Genomic DNA, 24799 nt, shown 5'->3' on the forward strand with positions numbered 1-24799 from the left:
TTACATCGTATTGGGTATTATAAGTAAGCTAGAGGTGATTTAAAGTACGCGGAAGGATATGTGTAGGCTTTATGCAAATAGTATGCCATTTTCTATAAGGGACTTGAGCATCTGTGGATTTTGGTATCTGAGGGGGGTCCTGGAACCAATCCCCCGAGGATATCAAGGACGACTGTATACAAAAGTAAAAATGAATGAACTAGAGTTACATACATTAGCATGGATGAATCTCAAAAATGATGGCGTTGAGTGAAAAAAGCAAGTCAGTAAATACATACAGTATGATCCATTTTATATACAATTTGAACAAAGGAAAAGGGAAGTCATTTATTGTTTGGGGTTACATATATAGGTGGTAAGATTAAAAGGAGAAAATATGAATGATTTAAAAGATAATGATTACCTTGAGGAGGGTTACGTGCATAGATTTGATTGGGGAGAGTCGTTCAAGGAGGTTTCAGGATATGTATAGGTAATGCTCTATTTTGTGACCTATGTGGTTGGCACCTGGGTGTTCAGCTTATTATGATTGTTTATCTTTATACACTGTCTTGTATGTATATAACCTACTTCACAACAAAAATTTTAATTAAACATTTACAATTCTGCAAAGTGAACATCTGGACATTTTCTTTCATTATTTACAAACGTGTCTCAAAGCCTTTTAATAAATTAGAAATCACATTCATAAGTAAAAAAATAACATTAACACTAGAAAACCCAATTAATTTGCTGCTATGTACCTGATGATTGTAGAATTCTGGCTAAGTATCGAAAATTTTCAAGAATAATGAAGCTTATTCTGTTATTTTGCTCCTACTGAGGTATCCCTACATAATAATTACTTAAAACCTCATCTTTAAAAAGTATACTTTATAATATACATAATATATTAGTAAACCAGTACCGATATCTAACTTGTACATAAGCATAAATATTATATTGGAGCATGCTCAAAAATCCCTTACTGAGTGGGCAATCAAAACATTTGAAGACCACTGCTCAAGAAACCGTTTGCCAGCCCCTCTGTAACCAAGGGTGCCTAAGAGTCACCTGAGCACACGTTTAAAATGCTGTCTCCCGGACATACCCCCAGGATTCTGTTAAGTTAGTATGGAGAGGGCCCCGGAACATGCATTTTTAATACACACTCCAGGCTGTTCTGATATAAGTAGTTCCCCTGCCGCAATTTTGCTCTAAGTTTAGATAACAATCAAGCCACATCTTTAGAGAGCTGTGTACCCAGACTGTGCAGAATGGCTTTGACTGAATTGAACTTTGGCATGATGCCATTGAGGGGCTCTGGCAGAAGGAAATGGCCTTTTAAAATTCATGCCAGCAACTGGGATGAAGCTATGATTGATGATATAATGTATGGAGAGGGCAGATCATAAAGCCCAGCACAGAGTGCGTACTCAATAAATGGTCACTTCTTATGTTATAATTCTGTCTTATGTGTTAATTATCCTTATGAGAGCACTTAGGAGCAAGTTCCTTCTGCTCTAAGTATAGGGAATAATTATGCTATTCTTTATAATACAGCAATTTGATGGTCTCCTTCTTAGTTCAGTTTATTTTGATACTGGGTTCAAATGGCTGTCATAGTGACAAAAGATACTTCCTACGAATATGGAGATCCCAACAGAAAAATGAGTCATTGGTTGGACTTACTAAATGGTTATACCTATTTACTTATCCCAAGTAGTCTGTTTTTATACTATAGACATTCCATTGAGTGACTTTGCATTGTTTCCTAGGCAGCTTAGAACCAAATTAGTGGCTCTTCTTTAGCATCTATGTAGAATTTTATGACATGCAAAAAAACATATAATTTTTTTAAAATTAAAAAATTTTTTTTGCCGTACGCGGGCCTCTCGCTGTTGTGGCCTCTCCCGTTGCGGAGCACAGGCTCCGGAAGCGCAGGCTCAGCGGCCATGGCTCACGGGCCCAGCCGCTCCGCGGCACGTGGGATCTTCCCGGACCGGGGAACGAACCCGCATCCCCTGCATCAGCAGGCGGACTCTTAACCACTGTGCCACCAGGGAAGCCCCAAAACATATAATTTTTTATACTATTTTACGTTCTTACCCCTTTTTCTCACCTACTTCTAAATAATGCATTTGGGGGTTATTTCTATATTCCTGTATTGCCTTAAAGAGGTGTTGGAGTAGAGCCAGAGGAAGGGAAAGAAGAAGGTGTGAGTAGGGACATGGATGAGAAGAGGAAGAAAAGTGAGCAGCTAGAAGGGACCCAAGCATCTAGGTCAGTTCAAGCTCATTCATGCCCTGGGGCAATAGTCAGAATTAGGGTTCAAGTAGGCAGTTCATATTCCATGGATATTTCTCTTTCTCTTTCATGGATATTTATCCACTGGTTCTATATTTATCCACTAGTTCTATATATATCCACTAGTTCTATAATACTAACAAATTAATTAGCTCTTTTATAGAGAATTACCTGTTATTTTTGCTTATAGACTGGTCTCCATTGTATCGTATAAGTCAGTGGTCCCCAACCTTTTAGGCACCAGGGACCAGTTTCGTGGAAGGCAATTTTTCCACGGACAGAGGGATGGGGGCTAGGTAGGGGGGATGTTTCAGGCGGTAATGAGAGAGATGGGGAGCGATGGGGGGCGGCAGATGAGGCTTTGCTCTCTCTCCTGCCGCCCGCCGCTCACCTCCTGCTGTGCGGCCGGGTTCCTAACAGGCCTCGGACCTGTACTGGTCTGTGGCCCGGGGGATGGGGACACCTGGTAAGGTTTGAGATGCATCTTTTTAATTAACTGGGGGAAATTTCCAAGTGTTCAGTTTGGAGGATGAGAGAGGAGCAGTCCTTCTTCAATTTTTCTTGGATTCTTAGAAAGTTTGTTTTAATCTTTTCATTGGTCGAATTTTCATAGGCTAATGGAATTGTTATCAGTCTAACTAGCCTTAATAGGACTTTGTGAGGATTGCTATTTTGAAAAGAAGTTTCTATTTTTAAGTGCTAGTTAAGATCAATGTTTCATCTTATATTTCTTCCTACTGATAACATTTAGGAAGAATATCCAAGTGCAATAGTAATGGGTCTGAAATGAGTGTGTTTACATAATTTTTAATAAATGAAAACTGCTCATTTTCTTTTCATTAATGCTTCACTGTTTTTAATAGCTTTTAATGTCTCATACCTTTTTGGAAAGGCTGCATGCTCGATAATTTTCCCTTTTAGACAGAACTTTAGCATTCAGAAACACCAGCAAGGTTTTTGGAGAACATTCCAATAAGAGGTATCTATATGAATGCTTTTACAATAAGTGGGCTAGTATTCTTAAGAGGTTAATAACTTTGCTGATTTGGTCCCTCTGCAGGTTAAAATTAATTGGGAAAAAGAAGCCACTCAAATACTTTACAGGACAGACAAAGGGTATTAGGGAATGGTAAACAAAACAGGTTTTAAAGTAATTCATGGTATACTCTCTCACTGACACTGAAAAGCAGTGTTTTACTACAAGAAGAAATTTATTCTTATACCTTTTTAATGATTTGTAATGTCAATAAGGAAAGAGAAATAGGAAAAGGCAGTTTAATTGGCATTCTTAGAAACACGGTCCTCTGCTAACTTCTCTTCCATACAGTACAACGACAAAGATGGCATTGAGATAATGAAGATTGAAAAAAAAAGCCTGCTGTATACTTATTATATACAGAGCCCCATGCTAAGTGGCTTAGATTTGTCATTTCACTAAGTACTTCGAAAAAGCATAGAGAATAAGTAGTATTATTCCTATTTTATAGACTTGGTAGGTTCTCAGAAAGATTCAGTAACTTGCCTGATATCTTCGTACACTCAACACAATTGGCCACTCTATCCTGCTTGAAATACTCTTTTTCCATGGTATCAGTCACATTTTCCTCTTGAGTTTTGCTCGGCTTTTCCTGGCTATTCCTCAGTTTCCTTTGGTCACTCCTCCCTCTCCCTAACCTCTAAATTTTGATCCTGCAGATTCTCAGACCCCCTGAAAGTGGGGCCCCTTCCCTCTCTAATTCTGTCCTCTGCTTAAATGCCATCTAAATGTATAGGATTCCTATATATGGCTTATCACCACCCCAGACTAGTCTGACAAGCTCCTGTCATACATCTTCCTGCCTACTTGACACCTCTGCTTGGATCTCTTACAGGCATTGCGTGCTCAACATGTACCAAACTGAACAGTTGATTTTCTCCCTGACACTATTTCTCACTCTTTTTCTATCTCAGTAAATGACATCATCATCCATCCTGCTGTACAAATCAGAAACAGTTTTGATTTCTATCTTTCCTCTATCTTCAAATCCCATGTATGACTTAGTCTCACAGCTTCTTCCTTCAAAATATAGCTCAAAGTCATCTATTTCTTCCTAAGTCCCTGGGCTTTTGCCAACCACCCAGCCCTGTACAAGAGTCCCTTGTTTTTCCTGCTTCCTCTCTTTCTCTCTACAAATCCATTCTCCATGTAGCGTTTAGAGTTATTTTTTCATGGCAGTTGGTAGGAATAAATAGGCAGAGCACAGAGGGTTTTCAGGGCAATGAAAGTATTCTGTATGATACTATAATGGTGGGTACATGTCATCATACTTTTGCCAAAACCCACAGGGCGTACATCACCAAGAGTGAACCCTAGTGTAAACTATGGGCTGCGGATGATGATGTGTCAGTGCAGGTTCATTGATTGTAACAAATGCACGGCTCGGTGTAAGATGTTGATGGGGGGGGAGCTATGCATGTGTGTGGGCAGGGGATATTCGGGAAATCTGTGTAGCTTCTGCTCGATTTTGCTGTGAACCAAAGACTGCTCTAAAAGATAAAGTATTTCTTAAAAAGTAAATTGGGGGCTTCCCTGGTGGCGCAGTGGTTGAGAGTCCGCCTGCCGATGCAGGGGACACGGGTTCGTGCCCCGGTCTGGGAAGATCCCACATGCCGCGGAGCGGCTGGGCCCGTGAGCCATGGCCGCTGAGCCTGCGCGTCCGGAGCCTGTCCTCCGCAACGGGAGAGGCCACAACAGTGAGAGGCCCGCGTAACGCATAAAAAAAAAAAAAAAAAAAGTAAATTGGATGATACCACTCTCCTACTAACAATCTTCTAGTGGCTTACAATTGCCCTTGACTTAGAATTCAGATTTTTTATGGCTGAAAAGGCCCCTGCCTACCTCTCCAGCCATACATAGCGTGTGGCAACCCACAACAGCTCTCCACTTCCCTGCAAATGCCATTCTCAAGCCTCAGGGCCTTGCCCTTGCTCTGGCCTCTGTCTGAACCCCCTCATTCATGCTTGCTTGGTTCCTTCTTTTCCCTTAAATCTCAGCTGAAATGATACCACTCAGAAGACCTACTTGACCACTGTATCTAAATGAATTTTCTACCCCCATTTCCCCCCATAGCATCCTGTTTGCTTTCTCATAGGACTTTTCTCCTTTGGAAATTACATCTTTATCAGTTTTCATTTACTGCTGTAGACCAATACCTGGTACAAGGGAGGCAATCAATAAATATTTGAAAAATGAATGAATGAATGGGTGAAATGTATCTGGCTAGTAAGTGGTGAAACTAGGACTCAAACCCAGAATCTGTCTGACTCCAGAATCTGTGTTCTGAACTCTTATGCTAGGAGTAAAATCAATTCGTGTTCAGTGGAATTTTAGAGTAAAATTAATTTTAGCATAAAAATCTAAAATTCTTTTTAAATGTGATAATCCACATGATAACCCTCCAAGGACAACAGAGTACTTGATTGACCTCTCTCTTAGTGATGCTGAATAACATAAAGTATCCAGCAGTATACAGTATGACAGTATGGATAACCTGTCATATTTGGCATTTTATTTACTAAGATGCCCAGACAAGATGCCTTGCAATAATTCTTTTAACTTTGTCAAATATTCTGGGAAATCAAATAAAATGACTTTCGGAAAGTTACTTAACTTCTTTAGACCAGCATCTATAAAATAGGAAAATAATGATTTCTTAGGATTATTTAGGAGGAATACAGAAAATAGATGAAAAGTTCTCACCACAGGGTTGGTATACGGTAAGTAAATAATAACTGTGGTTATTTAAAAAAGTCTTAATTCTTCGATTGATTTAAAAACTCTAATCTTCAGGTTAAGTAAACAGGGCTCCTTTTTAAACTATTTCTCAATTCTGACATGATTTGGATGAGCTGGATTGACATGCCAAGTCATCAAAGACTAATGATAGCTGGAAAAAATAAGCAGGAGAGTTTCCTCTTCAGGGGGACCCGAGAAATCCACAGGCAGCTTCTAAATCTCGATGAACTGACTTCTAAATTTCCATTGAGTTTACACTTTATTGCAAAGGACAACTATAGTCCTGATTTGAAGTCAGTGCCATTTTTGGAATTTGTGTCTGGTTCATGAGCTTACATTTCTGACAAAGCTTTGAGGAATATACAAGAAAAAGGGAGCAACGTATATGTTTTTCCAAATTACTTTTTTTTTTTTTTTCTTGTGGCACGCGGGCCTCTCTCTCACTGCTGCGGCCTCTCACCGCTGCGGCCTCTCACTGCTGCGGGCGCACAGGCTCCAGACGCGCAGGCTCAGCGGCCATGGCCCCACGGGCCCACGGGCCCACGGGCCCAGCCGCTCCGCGGCATGTGGGATCCTCCCGGACCAGGGCAAGAACCCGCGTCCCCTGCATCGGCAGGTGGACTCCCAACCACTGCACCACCAGGGAAGCCCCCCAAATTACTTTTAAAGAGAAGTTTGATTCCGTTCATTGATTCTGCCTAGAACAACAACAAAGTAAAACAAACACACACTGATATTTAGGGATAGGAATTTTTCTTTTCTTTCCTTTTTTTTTTTTTTTTTTTGTTTCAGGGGACTTTTTTTTTTTTTTTTTGAGATCAGTTTGAGAGGACCATATTTCTTTCATAAGAAAAAAACCTCAGAATTTCTTTTCTGTCTCTCAGGTTTTGGATGTTATCGTGACAAAACTAGACAAGCTGGCAGAGGGAGCCATGGAAATTTTTGAGAATCTGAAAACGTAACAAATGGAGTTGAATGGATTTTGAACAATAGATTCCTCACCTAACTCAGGAGAAATTAAATAGAACTTTTGCTAAATAGTTCACATTTTAGAGAAGAAAAACTCAGACCTAAATACTACAAATTTTAAGACTCATCACAATGAGAGTCTTTTCTTACAACTCATCCTGGAGTCTTACATTTACACACACACACAGACACCTGTATAAATAAGTGGAACCTCAGCTGTCCTTGATGACTGGGACTTAGGCAAAAGAGAATGGCCAAGCCAACAGTTTTACAACATCCTAGGGGGAAATTATTGGTATTTCTTATGTATCTTATGAACTGGACTTAATATTTATTTACTTGTGCAACATAATCAGTTTCGTGTTGTTTTAAAATAGGCATTTGTTCAGAAGGTAATTGTATCAAGACACTTCGTTCTTTCCTTTACACGGCTTAGTGTCTAGAAGGCATATTTTATTAAATTCAGACTTTCTTCCTCAGGGTAAAATCCAGTCTTTACATTTCATTTCTTGGATCTGGATCCCATTAGATTTTTACTCACTGAATTAAATCTGAGGGAGTCACGGGTCTCCTTCTTAGAGTGTTTCCAAACATCTCAGAAAGAGAATTAAGATAATTTTCTCCCACCTTTTAACGAAATCTGCTTAGGAGTTTTAGCAAGAGAGAACTTTCCTTTTCTTGTCATTTTTGGAAGGGGAAGTTAGTTACCTTTGATGGCATCTGGTCAACCTGGCTCTCTCGAGGACCCATGAGAAGTAAGGGCCAACCCCGATCCATCTGCGTTCTCTCTACTATCGTCAGCTGCACTTTCTTACATGTTAGAGTGAAATCTTCTTGTCCTACCTTCACAAAACTGAAAGGTTATACCACTCATTTTTCCAACCTATGTACATTTACATTCTTCTGGTGAGAAGGAAAAGCCCAGAATAGGATTGGAATAAATAATGTAGGAATTTGTGAAAATGCTTGCATTTTCAGTTGTTCATAAAAATAAAGCTGCCATAGGAGCATGCATTGTCAGTGATCACTTCATGTTTTGGAAGTGGCATTTAAAGAACCCACTTCTAAGATTAGACTAAAAGATGAGGCATTGTGTTGTTTCTGTAATATCCAGGCACCTCAGGATGACACTTTTTGGTAGAAGACTTAGAAATACACCCATACATTCCACAACATTTTATTATGGAAAATTTCAACCATCTTCCAATTTTAAGTTCTGTAGTTTCAAGCTGCCAACACAGTATGGAAAACTCAAAAGGAGAGGAAATATAAAAGAGTTCATACTGCTGTAGCTGTGAGGTCTCCTGGCTTCTAGGAGTCACGGGTACCTCTTTGGGGGTCTACCCAGGAAAGCTGACTTCTGATGAATTTGTGTTTTTAGAGTATAATACCTGGGAACACAGCAATGTCCTCATTTGTTGTGACTGTCGTAAACTGCTCTTCCTAAACTTAAAAGTGTTTAGAGTTGTACGTGCAGATGCGTTTCCCTAGGGTTTAGGCAACCTGTGCTTTCAGGGCAATTTGCCTAAATAGTGTGCATTCAAACTCACTGCAGTCATTCGCTAAATTGTTTACTATGGTCCAAGGTGGTGGCGGGTCTTTAAGGTAAATGTGGTAAGATTTCTCTCCCTCTGTTGACTTAGTTCTTGATTTCCACTTAAACTTAACTAGTGAAAGTAATTGTTTATGAAAAGGGCCAAAAGGGCAAAAGTACAACTAATAAATGTTAACACATGGGAGATGTGAATACAATCTACAGGGGCCAAGCGTCTCTAGACTCTGCTAATCTGGAATTAATATTTAGAATATTTCCACTCCTGTCTTGGAGGTTCAAAGTAAGCATTTAGAATCTGTGGCTTTTTTAGAGCAAAAAAAAAAAAAAAAAAAAAGGGTTCTGTGCTATCCACAGTTCTCACTTTATGCGTTTAATATTCTGCTACAGCGCCTAGACACTTTCACATTTTATGTTCATTTATCATTCATCATTTTCCCTTGTCGAATTAGTTTGCCAAATTGCTTTCTGCTCAGGACTCTTCAAGAGAGCAGAGTTCCTCTTTTGCAGGGATGAAGACATTTCTTAACAGCATTTTGCAGTCGTGAATTCAGAGACTCATGGAGAACATCATTGAATGTACACTTGTAACTCCTTGATTTGAATGATCCATGTAGATACGTAAACTACACTCAAGGACTAGGACGGCTGGTTGCATTGAGAATGTTTGTGGCAGGTAAGAGGAAAGTACAGGAGCCACGCATTTTTGTCTTTGATTAACACATAATTAACTTAATAGCATATTTCTATGTGAATAGAGTGTTTAAATCAGAAAACTTTTGTGAGTCCTAGATAGATCCAATGCAAAGATTTTCAAGACCTAAAGTACAGTAATTAAAAATGTTATCCTTCATAGTAAAATCATATATTTTTGCCCAACTAAAAATAGGGTAATATCAGTGGATTATTGTACCCTAAACTATTCCCCAAAGAAATTCAGGAGTTAGTGGGGGAAACCAAGAATGGTATGTCATGGTTTGTTTGTTCTTAAAAGGCACAAAAGGCTGAAAATACTGCTATCATTCTCATATGTCTCATTAGAAGCTGGAAATTACTCAATAAACCTGTAAGCCCAAGCACACATATGAGTGGGTTTGCATTTTTCCTTAGCTAGTACTTTAAGCCATTGTAACTTCAACCTAACGCTTTCCCTCTGATTTCTCTGTCAAAATGCAGCATGATTTAGGATTGAATAATAGTAAATACAGGTGGGAAAGCATTTGTTATGAAAGATGCTCCATGCGCATAAGGTATTGTTATTTATCTGATGAGAGAATGTCTAAGTTTCAAAACTATTTCATCATCAATATTTTATGCTAATGAATGAAACAGCAGCTAAGCCAGAGGCCACATGCAAACAGAAACACACTGCAAAATATACAAAGAACATTCTTCCTCCATTTGTTTCCTTAGCAAATAGAACTTGATTACCGAGTTCTTCATGGAGCGATGAGTCTTTGTGTTTTATTTCTGACTATAGACAGAGATCTGTCCCTCTGCCACGGAGGTGTTGTCTTAGAGTCATATTTCAGCAAACATAATTAAACCATCACAAACAGAGTCTTCCATTAGTCAAACCAGAGTTATGGTTGTTGTGCTTTAGATTCCTAAGAAAGCATTTCACGTTCTGCTGGGGGAAAAGAAAGACCGCTAAATATTTCATGGCTTTTCTTGATCACATTGTTTATTTCTCAGCATTTTAAAGAGATACTTAATTTTTCTCGACAGCTATTTTTGTCAACACGTTAGAGAGATAGATACTAAGGGCAAAATTTGCATGGGATACCAAGAGCTGGTATTTTCCTGGAATGATGCTTACTGGGTGTATAAGAATAAATCTCACGCTGTTCTCCAGAAATGTCCTTGGCATATGATGTGTTCTCTAGAGCTACATTCTGGTAATGTTCCACATCTAAGGTTTCGAGGAGGGGGAGAAATCATATTTTGATTGGTGTCGTTCAATATACGTTTGGGTTTCATGCAAAAATAAAATGCGGACACTAGAGGGTGCTGTTTGATTTTCTTTTTCACTGAGTTGTGCTGCGGATTCCCGTGAATCAGGGCCCTGAAAAATACCATCGTGTTCTAACCAGGACCAAATCGCACTGCTCTACAGGATGTAGAAATACCCTGAGTTCAAGGAGAGAGGCCGGAAGGTTCAAAATGGGGTAGATGCTAAATTAATTCAGAATTAGTAAAGAAGTCATTCTTTATTACTTTAAACCTGTATGATTGTCATTTTCTGATAATTACTTAATTTCCTTGGTTGAAAGAAGTTTTATTAGATTTCAAGCTCTCGCTAAATGTCAAATGGTTCTAAAAATAGCTAGAATATTAGACAATGTGAAACAACTGGTGCTCTCAAGTTTTGGCACTAGGATTTTGAGCAGAGCGCATACTTACTACTGGTTAAGAAACTAATTATAGAATTCTCAATTGTCAGAAATGCCAGACCCCGCGATGTTGTTTCTTTTTGATATCAGAGAAATACCAAGTTAATAAGATTCCCAATTTTCACCTTCACTGAACATGTGCTTCCCCCTCACCCCAGCCCCCCATCCCCCCACCCTGCTTCCTTGAAGCAAATCTTTTTGAGTGGCAGGAGAAGGCAGTGTTCTGGAGTTCTCTAAATATATGATATCATATGGTTTATGTTTGTATCGTGTCATTTTCTAACCTAAGAATATTTTTTAAAAAGCTTAAAGTTCTCGTTTTATAGAGAGGAAAGTTAAGGTATTGTGATCTTAAATGATTTATTTCAAGCCGGGAATTAAATTAGTAGAAAGGTCAGGATCATCTCCCAGTTCTTCTGCCTTGCAGACAGTCAGCTAAGGGACCTGTTTGTTTTTAGTTCTGTAGATGTGTTTCTCTTTAATACAGATGGGCATGACTGGCTCAGAGACTACTGGCAGCCATCACCATAGACTTCCGGTTCTCCTCCCTCCCAGTTTCATGGGAAGTTCACAATTCCCCCTCTCTGAAAGTTAGTTCCAGCCATGTACCTTGCTTCAGCCAGTGAAATGGTAACAGAAGTGTGTGTGTCCCTTCTGGGGTGTGACCCCTAGCTGAGGTGAGCCCCAGAGCCTCGTTTTGAGCTGGCAGCATCAAAAGATAATGAAGTGTCAAGAAATAACAAGTGCTGGTGAGGACTTGGGGGAAAAGGGAATCCCTTATTGGTGGGAATGTAAATGGGTGTAGCCACTGTGGAGAACAGTATGGAGGTTCCTCTATAAATTAAAAATAGAACTACCATACAATCCAGCAATTCCACTTCTGGGCATTTATCCAAAGGAGATGAAAACACTAACTCAAAAAGATACCTGCACCCCGGTGTTCACAGCAGCATTATTTATAATAGCCAAGATACGGAAACAACCTAAGTATCCATCAGTGGGTGAATGGATAAAGAAGATGTGGTCTATATATACAATGGAATATTACTGAGCCATAAAAAGGAAGAAAGTCTGCCATTTGCAATAACATGGATGGGCCTTGAGGGCATTAAGCTAAATAAAATAAGTCAGACAGGGAAAGACACACATAGTATGTTCTTACTTATATGGGGGAATCTAAAAACAAAACAAAACAAAAAACATAGAATGGATTGGTGGTTGCCAGAGGCATGGTAAAATGGGTGAAGAGGGTCAAAAGATACAAACTTCCAGTTACAAAATAGATACATCCTCGGGATGTAATGTACAGCATGGTGAGTATAGCTAATAATACCGTATTGCATATTTGAAAGCTGCTAAAAGAGTAGATCTTAAAAGTTCTCATCACAGGAGAAAAGATTGTAACTGTGTATGGTGATGGATGTTAACTAGACTTTTGTGATGATCATTTCCTAGTGTGTATATATATATAGAATCATTATGTCATATTCCTGAAACTGATGTAATGCTATACGTCAATTATATCTCAATAATAATGTGATACAGGGCTTCCCTGGTGGCGCAGTAGTTGAGAGTCCGCCTGCCGATGCAGGGGACACGGGTTCGTGCCCGGGTCTGGGAAGATCCCACATGCCGCGGAGCGGCTGGGCCCGTGAGCCATGGCCGCTGAGCCTGCGCATCCGGAGCCCGTGCTCCGCAACGGGAGAGGCCACGGCAGTGAGAGGCCCGCGTACCGCAAAAAAAAAATAATAGTAATAATGTGATTCTGACACAGGAACAGACAAATGAGCCAATGGAAGAGAATCCAGAGCTCACAAAGAGAACCACAGAGGTTGAAACTTGATATATGATAAAGGCGGTACTGAAGTCCCATGGGGAAAGGATGAATTGTTCAATAAATTCTGTTGAGAGAAAAAAAAGATAATAAAGTCTCATCAACCTCCCTCCCAGGATGGAAGTAAGGATCAGAGCCCCCTGATGTGAGAAAGAGAGAAATCTTTGTTGTTTAAGCCACTGAGATTCTGGGGTGTTCTAATATGGCTCTACACCTAGCTTATCCTGATGACAGACAAAGGTGTCCACCAAGTGAGAAGACCAAAGGCCAAGAATTAAAGTGTGGTAAGAAAGGATTTAATTAAAAATCTAAAAAACAATTATAGTGTTTAATTTAGAAATTTCTAGTGACTTTGATATGAAAATCAATAAAGAGAAGTTATTAAATATGAAAACATTTCCTCCTTGTATGTCTTCAGTTAAAATTCATCTAAGGAAATCAAGTTAAAAAAATAAATGAGATATTACTGTGTTCAACTCAGAATCTGACTGTGAAAAGCTAAACCTTAGACTATGGAAATGAGAATGGAGCTCTAAGTCTGCTGATCTTGAAGTGGGGGAAAGTCTGGAGTTGAGGATTTTCACGTGAAAAAAAACATGTACATGACATCAATTTCCATCATGGTGAGGAAGAGATACTGTGTCTCTCCTAGAACAGATGGTTTGATTCCTTAATCCATCTCAATGTTCAGCATTTCCCCAAAAGATCCTAAGATGTTTAAGTTGAAGCAGATGCATATTTTTCTCCATCAATACTGGTTGTCCTCTTGGCCGCATAGCATCTATGACTGCCAAGCTAGAGCTTGTGGACCCTCCCTGGGGCTGGGAGAGCAAAGCCGCTCAGTGCAGACTCAGTCTATACCCCGCTTCTTCAGCCCAGTGACAGTGTGATGTCGGGCCTTTTATACGTAAGACAACAGGAGTCGTACCCACAACCCACGGTCAAGGACGCTAGGATTTCTGCTCAGCGTTTCTGCCCAGAGTTCCCAGAGAAAGAAAAAAATGCCATCAGCTTAAATCCAAAACAACTTCAAAATAAACCTGAAGTGGCGTTTACTTTGTTTTTAACCTTAAAAAGAGAGGCACCCCAGGGATATATTTACCAGGCCCTCTATTGTGTAGTTAATTATAGTAAATGTGGGCTTTTTGTGCCACATACAAAAGAGGACGCTGCTTGCTTCTCTTCTACATGGCACCTCACTAAACAACCTGCTAATGCTCTGTCAGGACAAATAGCCACATTAACAAAACGCTGGCCAGCAGGGCCTACCTGCTCCAGGCGCTGCTGCTGGGTTTTTGGTTTTTTTGTTTTTTTTAAATCAGAGGATGCTATTTGGTGTGCAAAGCTTACCATCGATAAGTGATTCCAGCCACGGAGTAATGAGAATAATTGAACACAAAGTTTATTTAAGCATAAAACACGTTAAAAATGATTTGGTTGATTTGTGAGAGAGAAGAGTTTGGGTCTGAAGAGACGGATGGGGTGTTGGGATTCTCCAGGTCTTCAAACAATACATGCGGTGGCCACGTGGCCCGTCAGGGCTGGAGGACACAGCGGCGGGTGTGGGGAGGGGAGCAACACAGGCGCATCGAGGTCAGATGCTTCCAAACATCGGAGAGATTCCTTAGAGGGAGTCAAACCTTCCAATCACCGCTTCTCAGTATTCGATATCGTTCCAACAGGCCCTTTCTCTATAAAAACTATGATACAGAAACAGCACTGGTGGGATAGATTTCTCTGGTCAGATTTCCGACAGACGTGTCTAACCAGAATTTTTTCCTTTACTGGTTTTTCATGCGAACCAACGTTTCTAGTGACAACTAATTGGAAATTTTAGGCAAGATATATGTTTTCCACAACTGGCTTTTAGAAGCCCAGTTGCATACCTTGAAAGAGGAGCATGGCATTTCCCTCTTTTCTGGAACCCTGACCGTTTGGGGCAGGTGGCATCACTTTGAGACAGTGGGCAATCTCAAATAGGTTTTGACTTAAGGGCACACACCTTTTATCCTACAGGGAGTTGAAGTAAGTAAATTACAGTACTTTATATAGCAACCTTGAGTTAATTATGAGGTCGTGCCTGATGTATAGACAAAATGCCATAATGAAATCTGGGTCATGATGAGAAGCAGCGTCCAAACTTGAAGTTCAATGGAAGAATTAGAGGCTGTGAACAGAGAGAGACATAGTAAGTCCTATGGAAAAAAATATACCTGTTTGACATGGATCAGACATCTTTGTGGCATTCCAATAAAGGAACCTACTTTCTTCATTGCCAAGAACCCACTGTCTCCAAATGGCCTGGACTCAGGCAGCACGGAAGCGAAATTAACCCAACCTTTAGGAGAGTCCTGCTAACTTAGAGGGTACCAGGGACACCTGGCAGCCAAGGCTATTGCAGGAAACCTTGTTTGTTGGATCACACACCCCAGTCCCAGCTCAACCCAGGTAGACATGGGGCCAGATCTAAGGCCAATATTTGGTACTTAAATGGCTGGATAACTTCCTTCTTTAAATATCACCTTCATCTATACAAGCAGCTCATGCAGCTCAATATCAAAAAGACAAACAACCCAATCCAAAAATGGGCAGAAGACCTAAATAGACATTTCTCCAGAGAAGATACACAGATTGCCAGCAAACACATGAAAGGATGCTCAACATCATTAATCATTAGAGAAATGCAAATCAGAACTACAATGAGGTATCACCTCACACCAGTCAGAATGGCCATCATCAAAAAATCTACAAACAGTAAATGCTGGAGAGGGTGTGGAGAAAAGGGAACCCTCTTGCACTGTTAGTGGGAATGTAAATTGATACAGCCACTATGGAGAACAGTATGGAGGTTCCTTAAAAAATTAAAAATAGAACTACCATATGACCCAGCAATCCCACTACTGGGCATATACCCTGAGAAAACCATAATTCAAAAAGAGAAGTGTACCACAATGTTCATTGCAGCTCTATTTACAATAGCCAGGGCATGGAAGCAACCTAAGTGTCCATCGACAGGTGAATGGATAAAGAAGATGTGGCACATACATACAATGGAATATTACTCAGCCATAAAAAGAAACAAAATTGAGTCACTTGTAGTGAGGTGGATGGACCTAGAGTCTGTCATACAGAGTGAAGTAAGTCAGAAAGAGAAAAACAAATACCATATGCTAACACATATATATGGAATCTAAAAACAAAAAAAAAATGGTCCTGATGAACCTAGGGGCAGGATAGGAATAAAGACACAGATGTAGAGAATGGACTTGAGGACACGGGGAGGGGGAAGGGTAAGCTGGGACAAAGTGAGAGAATGGCATTGACATATACACACTACCAAATGTAAAATAGATAGCTAGTGGGAAGCAGCCGCATAGCACAGGGAGATCAGCTCCGTGCTTTGCGACCACCTAGAGCTGTGGGAGGGTGGGAGGGAGATGCAAGAGGAAGGGCATATGGGGGTATACATATGCATATAGCTGATTCACTTTGTTATACAGCAGAAACTAACACAACATTGTAAAGCAATTATACTCCAATAAAGATATTGAAAAAAAAAATCACTTTTATCTTTTAGATAAAAGAGCAGGGGGCTTCCCTGGTGGTGCAGTGGTTGAGAGTCCGCCTGCCGATGTAGGGGACACGGGTTCGTGCCCCGGTCCAGGAAGATCCCCACATGCTGTGGAGCGGCTGGGCCCGTGAGCCATGGCCGCTGAGCCTGCGCTCCGAAGCCTGTGCTCCACAACGGGAGAGGCCACAACAGTGAGAGGCCCGCGTAACGCAAAAAAAAACAAAAAAAAAAACAGGGACCAAAAGGTTTAAAAAAAAAACCAAAATGATGCTAGAATTCCTTGGGCGTTTTCCTCATCTCTCCTTCTTACTTTCTGGAAGTCTCATAGATCAGTTGCTGACCGAGTGGGCCTCATAGGACTGTCTCCTTCTCAGGGTCAAGAACTTCCTATGTCCCCAGCTGCCGGCCCTGAACGGGAGTCGTGCTCACCTCTGCAGCTCTTGCCGTCCTCCTGCAGGGTCCCCGTCACGCAGCTGCACAGAGGCCCGTCCACCCGGCTCGTGCAGATCTGCTCACACCCTCCGTTGTCCTCACACCAGTCCAGCCCTGAAAAAGAGCCGCTGGACAAGTTACCTGCAGACAGTCCAGCTCTTCAACTCGTATCTAAGGGCAAGGCCTTAAAGAGAGGAGTGGAAGGAAAAAATCCCGGTACTGTCATGAGTTTTTAATAGTCCGTGAAAAGATTTCATTATGGAAGCGGGCAGGCTTCTCAAACTGGGGTCCCCAAACTGGCATCCTCAAGCTCCTTGTTCACCAGATTCACATAGTAGGCGAAACACACCCCAGACTTAGCCCGAGCCTTCAAATCCCACTGTTTTAATCATTTATAGTGTATTTTAGGGAACATACATACTTTTTCTCCTAATAGGTCCCACCGAAATGATCTGTTCTTTAGGTTCCTTGGTGTAATCTGTGGCAATCCTGGAATTTTGAGGGCAATTCTGAAAGACAGAACACCGGAGGGAAATTTTCACACAATTAAGCTGATAACTTATTCTTCACCACGTTTCCACCTCCAAAAGAGGCAGTGGCTCAGCCTGGAGCACTACTGCAGCTCAGATTAATTAGAATCAATCCATTCTTGATCACTGAGCCCACTGGGACTCGGGGCTTTATGTGGAACAGAATTAAATATATTCTCCACACCAGAATTAGATTCAAAGAGGCTCCCTTCCCAGGGAGGAGGATCCTGTATCAGATCAGACAATAATGTACACAGCAGCATCTGTAAGTAGCTCTGACCATAATTCACATCTCGATTCGGCCAACATGGGGCGAGCATAAAGCTGCAGTGTTAAAGGTGAGGGACGAGGTACTAGTGCAGTAAAATCTTAGGGACGTAGCCTCTTGTGGTGGGGATGTAAGCCTGGCGTGGACCAGATGATTGGTTTGTCACCTCATCCCGCCAGCCCCTCCAGAGCCTCAGGCCTGGGTGTGGATTTGGACGACCTGTGGGATAATCCCTGTCTAAAGGACACCTGGATAAAGCGTATCCTGAACCCGGGAGTTTGCTTCTGTGTTGGAGGGGAGCTTGGCCCCATCGCTCACCTCAGATGCGGGTGGCCTGACTCTGGCATATTGGTTCTCAGACAGGGCTAATTTTGCCCCCCGAGGGACACTGGGTAAAGTCGGGAGGCATTTTGGGTGTTGCAAGTGGAGAGCAGGTGATACTGGGGTCTACTGGGTAGAGGCCAGGGATGCTGCTAAACAGCCTACAGAGCACAGGGCAGCCCTACAACAAAGAATCGTTTGGTCCAAAATGTCTGTAGTGCTGAGGTTTGAGAAACCCTGGTCTAGTGTTACGCCGACAACAGACTGACATTGCTAAGTCAGGTAAAAGGAGTAAGTGGTCATCATTCTACCCTGCTCTCTCATTGTTCCGGATGACTGCCACTCCTAGGCATCTGCAGATGGTTCCACGTCAGCCACTGCCAGGTGCAGTGAGTCCTAAAGAACTCTAAAGAGCCGCCGACGTCGGGATTCGTGACTCCCCCCGTGGGGAAAACTGGGACTGAGAGAAATAAAGCCAAGCACTGAATTTTCACGCTCTCACTTACTATTTTACAGGAGTACTTTTCTGAATCACAGAGGGACACTGCGCAGTGAAGATGGACTTCATCGTAATCCCCAATGAACTTAAAGACGGTGACGTGGAAGCGACAGGTGAGGGAGACACCGTTTTCCTCGATGCCAATGGTGTTGTCTTTAATGTTCTGACACCTGTTCGGAAAAAAGGGACTCTCTGCTTCACACTTTCACGTTTCATACAAAAACCATCATGAACGGTAAAAATGCCTTTGCGTTTGAAGGTGACCTCTGGAGTGTGTGGGTCTGTCATTTACTACGACTCCCTTATAGTTTCAGTTTGTTGGAAAAGCATCAAATAGCACCTCAAATTAGGATCTTAACTACAGCTAAAAACAAAATGACCACAGGCCTGCACTCAATTTCCCTACCCGCCCGTTTCTCACTCCTCCCCCTCACAATGCTGTGTTTTACTGATATCAGTTTAATAAACACAAGATGAGTCCTTACATCTTCTGTACTTTCTTCAGTTAATTATCAGTTTTGGCAGGGGCCGCTTTTTCAAGCTCTATTGGCAAATCTGTTTTCACTTGTGGGAGCTGGAGAAGACGGACCAGCAGTCAAAGGTGAGCTGAACGATTGTTCTGATGTAGGGATCACTCCCTTCCCCTCTCCTTTTGGTACTGAGCCAACAGGCAGGGACACAGGTATCTCGCCTCCTCCTGTTAGAGTTTCTTAGATGGACCACAGTCTCTTATGCCCCAGGGTCTTTCATGTACTGTTTCCCCCACCTGGAAGCCTCCCTGCACTCCTTCTGCTGCTAACTAACCCTGCTCTTTCTCCAGTGCCCATCTGTGGCTCCCCCTCCTATATACACATGCCCTGACCAGGCAGGAACAGGTGGCTTTGCCTGGATTTGCCAACAACACCCTGGTGAGCCCCTGGGGTGCAGGAACCAAGGTGTAGTCCTCACTGTGTCTCCAACACACTGAAGGGCACGCAGTTAAGTATTTAAAAAGATGTGGTACATATATACAATGGAATATTACTCAGCCGTTAAAAAGAACGAAATAATGCCACTTGCAGCAACATGGATGGGCCTGGAGGTTATCATACTAAGTGAAGTAAGTCAGACAGAGAAAGATAAATATATGATATTCTGCTTATATGCGGAATCTAAAAAAAGTGATACAAATGAACTTATTTATAAAACAGAAATCGACTCACAGACTTAGAGAAAGAACTTATGGTTACCGGGGGGGAAGGCTGGGGGCGAGGGATAGATTGGGAGTTTGGGGTTGACATGTACATACTGCTATATTTAAAATAGATAACCAACAAGGACGTACTGTAAAACAATAAATAAAAATGAAAAATAAATTAAACAGAATACTTAGATGCTCTTTAGTCAAACTCACACAAATATTTGCCTGAGAAGCAATAAAAGCTATGACCCGTCTTTCAGCTCTGAGAGAACGTGTATGTGTATATATAAAGCTGTACTTTTACTTTTGAAACATTACGTACAGTATTAACTCTCAGAACCGTTTTGTTTGAAATATGGTATTAAAATTATACTTAATTTTTAGACCAAAAAAAAAAAATCTTTTTTTTAGACTGCGTGAATCAGTGACTGAATGAATGAATTGTGCTTCCACGGCCAAGGTTGGCCCACTGCGGCCAAGAAGCTCTTTAAAACGATCTTATCGAGATAAAAAGGGTGACTCTTTTCCTTACGTTTCCTTCCCCTGGCCCCCAGGATTCGGTAGCTTTGTGATAAGGAAAATTAAAAATGGAAATTATCCGTCAGCATTCCCACACCTATTCAGTTTGGTAGTTAGTCCATAAGGCAATAGTTTCCTTAAATGCTTTGAAACAAAAACTTACTTGCCATACTTCTCCTTGTCACTGTGACTCATTTGAATAATCTAAATTGGTTCAAGGATTCTACAACATTCTCAGCCCTCCAGTCTTCACGCAGACCTTCCGTCTTAACTAGACCCCCAACTCCCAGGGAGATGATTCGAGGTTTAAGTGTCAGAAGAACAGGAAGCAGAAGGAAGGAGCCTCGGGAAGCAGGGACAGGCTGTCTGGTTGCCGCCTTAGGGGGACAAACAAACCGAGCACCAGAATCCTTTGTCCACTATCAGAGGAACAAGTGTCCTTTCCTCTGGGCACATGAAGAGAACAGAGAAGTGACCTTCGTGTGCCCAGACCTTGGCATCACTGGTAGATGGCGGCGGCGTCTCTGCCTCCAACGTAGCTGGAGAGGAGCGGCTGGCCCCTCCCCCCAAATTCTGAGGCGGACCCACTCTGCTGCACTGGGCGGCAGTTTTCCCGTAAGCTCACTGGGAAAAACCAATAACCACATCCCTCCAAGAAAGGTCAAGAGGACTCATGAATTAAATTCTCTCACACGATGAAATTACTTCACACCCAACAACAGTTTAATTTGAAGACCTTCCTGCAGACCCTGGGGGGAGCTGAGATTTATGAACCCGCTTACTTACTCTCCCTCTCTGGGTCAACTCTATTAAATACTATGTAAAAAATGCTAAATGCCACAGTGTCCTTCAAAGGCGGCCCAAGCCTGCCCACCCGGGTTGTACAGCGGCTCAGATCGCAGCTCTTTTACTTTGGGAAAGGGCCATGGCTGGGGCGCGGGGAGGGGGAGGGAGAGGAAGGGAACAGATGAAGAAACGGAGACCTGTGATGTTAGCCAGAGCATCTGGGCCTGTTAAGACACCACACAGTCACCAAGTCCTTCCCTCTGCCTCTAGGGAGGCTAAAAATCAACTCAAAAAGGTAGTGCCTTCATGAGGCCTTTGCTGAAAATCCCAGTCTGTGCCTCAGCAACGCAGGCCACAAGCCACACCTGGCCAGGTAGGGAGTTGATGCGTCTTGGTGCTTGAAAGATTTCTTCCTCTGCCCCTTGCTGGTTGGGTGTCCTTGGGTGAGCTGTGTACAGGCTCTGAGCCTGTTCATGTGTGAAACAGTGGCTATTTATTGTCTGTCTGCCTAGAACCATACTCTTCTTCTCTGGGAGAACCATCCCTTCCTTCCCCAACTTTAAGGGTAATTACAGTATCCGCAGCACTCCCTGGGAGGGACCACTCCAGGGAGGGATGCTGACTCAGGCCTGGGATAGGGTTCAAGAAACACTACCCCCAAACCTGGCGCCTTGAATATTTTAAGCTGAAGGAGTTTGAGAAAATGGCAGAACCAGGAATGTCACTCTTCTCACCCGAAACAGGTCATAAAGCCCTTATGTGAGAGGTGCCCTCCCTATACCAGAAGGAAAGGAGCATCCTTATTTCTGAAGACAAAGGGACACTGAGATGAAACTGAACAGTCTGGCTAAGATTCCCCGCAGTTTACTACAATTACCACACACTCTTGACCTTCTCCACGACTGTCCACTCTTCATCAAGCCGGGCATAACTGCTCAGCATGAACTGTTTCTTCGAGTCTTCGTTTCCTTATGAAGACTCCCAAGTCACGTAGAACTTACATTAGATAAATGTTATGATTTTTTCCTGTTAATCTGTCTTTGTCCATTTAATGTTCAGACCCAGCCAGGAACCCTAAGAGGGTCAAGAAAAACTTTGTCCTCCACAACACCAGGCAATTTAATGTTGCATCTCCTCCAAACAAGGCAGAGGAAATCCATCCGAGAAAGGCTAATCATACTCCTTCTCAGGGATTCCCTGAATTGGGGTTAGAAGGAATGCTCGCTCCGGGGGGTTACAATGCTGAAAAAAATGCCAGTGTCTAACGAGGTCAATGAGAGAGACAGAGACAGAGAGGGACAGTGACTGAGACAGAGAAACAGAGAGCAAGGGATAGAGGGAGGGAGGGAGTCGACAGCATCTGGCTTCCTGGACCCAATCCCTGAAGCCACATCTGCTTAACGTGATTTGGTTTTGTAACCATTAAGCGCCTTGCTTTTGCATAAACTAGTTTGAAATGGTCTCTACCGCTTATAAGAGAAAGAATTTTGATTAACATAGTCAACTGCTTTTAAGAATTATGGTACTGGGATGATGGAAATGTTCCAAAATTAGATTATGGTGATGGTTGCACTTCTCTGTAAATTTACTAAAAATCATTGAATTTTGCACTTAGAGCAAGTACATTATATTGTATATAAATTATGTATGCAATAAAAAAGCATTGTTGCTTGACAAAACCAGTAAGTATGTTTATAAACTAAAGATAATTATCATGGCGGTTGTTTGGTCCAGTCTTTTCTTCTTTCTCATTCACCCATTCATTTTTTCATTCATTCAACAACTTTGTTGCACAGCCATGCTGTTTCAGGAAATATGCTAGGTGCTGGGCATATACTGGTAAGTAAAAAAAAAAAAAAAGTTCATAAGCTATTATTCTAATCCCTTTTAAATTTTCATAGATGTTCTATTCACCAACCTTTAGTTATTCTCCTTACATCCTTTCGTTTGCAGATAATCCACATTCAACTCAGATTGAAATTCAAGTAGGCAGGACAGAATGCCCTCTTGGGTCACATTGAGAGTAAAGCATTTTCTAGTTAATGCCACATGGAACTGGTGATCTACCACTAAACTGCTGTGGATTTAAGCACTGCTTGATTCACTAAGCCTCAGCCTTCTCATCTGTAAAATGGGGCTTATAATATCTACCTCATACGTTGTCATCAGGATTAGACAGTTCTTGGGTGCAAAACGCTGGCCCTGTAGGTCGTCAACAAATGTTAGTTCCCATTCTCTTCCCTAAAAAACAATGTAGGCAAATCTAATACTAAAGGCTCTGAGACTGTCCTCCGAGAAGAGGCTACCCACCCTTCTTCAATGATGAAGTATCGGAGCTTGTCATTGCTGTCGCGGGAGGGGGTGGCGTAGCATTTGTTCAGCGTCAGAATCAGATGCGTGGAATCGGCTCCAACCACAAAGACCCCTACATACAGCACATCTCGAGTCGTCAGCACCACTTCGCCCTGGCGGTATGGATGTTTGTAGGAGGCATTTTTGTAGAGCGCCATCTTGGTGGTGAAGCTGCCTTCTTGGGTTGGAACTGTCAGGTTAATGACGCTACAAGAGAAACAGTCATAAGTCGGGGAACCCCAAGCAACGTTATCTATTCAATTACTTACCGTTTTCCAGGCTGAAAATGCAGAGGGAAGGCCAAGCAGAGAGTAGTAAAGTCTAATAATTAAATGTAATTAATTAAATCTAATTTTAATTAAAATTAAAAATTCAGTTCCTCAGCACCTCTCTCGCCCTGGCACATTTCAAGAGCTCAATGGCCACATACAGCTACTGTATTGGACAGTACTGATATAGGACATTCCCATCACTGTAGAAAGTTCTATCAAACAATGCTGGTCTAAGGCATCTGGGTTCAGAAAATATGAATTATTCTCTCCCTAGTGCTTCAGAGACAGATGCTAGCAGTTTTGACTGTGCTAACCTTAACTGTCAAGGAAAAGACAGAGCAACGTGCACAGCCCATGAGATTCTCTACCTTAGCATAGGCTTCACGACAGAGTCCAAGGAGATCTTGATATCCAGCTCATAAGCACATGAAAATTCCACACTGATCGTCCTGTCCCTGGTGATGATGTTGCCAGTATTGTTGGCACTTTCTATCCAAATGGTGTTTTTATACATGATATGAGTGGCATTGGACTGCAAAGCAAAGGGAGGTCAGAAATCATTAAATCTGGGCGCAAGTATGTGGCTTGCATTTCAAATCCACGGGCCGGAAAGTGGAAAAATGGCTTCATTTCATATATAACCCAGAGGCCAATATAAGTCAGGATGGAGCTAGTCTCAGCACTTACTAGAAAAAAAGTATTACAATAGATGTCAACAGCACCCTTGAATGCCCACGGAGGGTGATTTCATGTACCCCTGAATTCTAAGTACAACCGATCCCCAGTTATCTGTGGGAACCCAAGCTGGGGACAGCATGAAGTATTGCCATCCTGAGGTAATATATATCTTCTCTTTCAAGTCTTAATTCAAAATCCAGCCTCCGCCAAGTCTTGTACCAGACAGCCCACAAGTACCAAAATGAACACATGCATGTTTCACCGTCTCGCACCTTTCACTCCCTGATAAAAAGTGTTAATGAACACAGTTATCAAAAAAAGACAGTAGGAAGGCACAGGAGGAAGAGAAGTGAGATGCTTTGCTAACCTATGAATTGGATAACCCGACACAAAATGTTGTGACCTTGCTGTATTTCTGCAGCCAACTGTTAAGTGATGTCTGGGATACCCTTACACCCTGAAATAGCTGAACCCAGCTGTCTTTACCTGGAAGAACAACAGAAGCACGAGAGAGGTAAAAACATGTGTCAACATGCAGGGCAAAGGACAGCAGACAGCGCAAACCAGGGAAGGAAGCATGTC

The 24799-nt window shown here is 42.0% G+C and overlaps 1 protein-coding gene and 1 long non-coding RNA gene across 11 annotated transcripts in view; one reads left to right on the forward strand and one right to left on the reverse strand.

Annotated features, from left to right (window-relative positions):
• Nucleotides 1-18914, forward strand: part of LOC116758029 — an 80977-nt gene extending 62063 nt beyond the window's left edge. Inside the window, exon 4 of the long non-coding RNA XR_004351129.1 lies at nucleotides 18448-18914. This is a non-coding gene — a long non-coding RNA (uncharacterized LOC116758029). The remainder of the gene's footprint in view (nucleotides 1-18447) is intronic.
• Nucleotides 14187-24799, reverse strand: part of TECTA (tectorin alpha) — an 85741-nt gene continuing 75128 nt past the window's right edge. For 8 of the 10 annotated variants that reach the window (XM_032640624.1, XM_032640623.1, XM_032640626.1 and 5 more), the window contains 6 exons: nucleotides 23908-24071; nucleotides 23226-23474; nucleotides 18438-18600; nucleotides 17234-17321; nucleotides 16810-16926; nucleotides 14187-14976 (listed from right to left, as the gene is read on the reverse strand). In XM_032640624.1, the coding sequence (XP_032496515.1) occupies nucleotides 14876-14976; nucleotides 16810-16926; nucleotides 17234-17321; nucleotides 18438-18600; nucleotides 23226-23474; nucleotides 23908-24071 (882 nt within the window). In that variant the 3' untranslated portion in view covers nucleotides 14187-14875. Of the gene's footprint in view, nucleotides 14977-16809; nucleotides 16997-17233; nucleotides 17322-18437; nucleotides 18601-23225; nucleotides 23475-23907; nucleotides 24072-24799 lie in introns of all 10 variants that reach the window. The other 2 variants (XM_032640625.1, XR_004351127.1) reach the window with 2 other exon arrangements.

Source organism: Phocoena sinus, chromosome 8, assembly GCF_008692025.1.
Source record: "Phocoena sinus isolate mPhoSin1 chromosome 8, mPhoSin1.pri, whole genome shotgun sequence".
Taxonomy (NCBI): Eukaryota; Metazoa; Chordata; class Mammalia; order Artiodactyla; family Phocoenidae; genus Phocoena; species Phocoena sinus.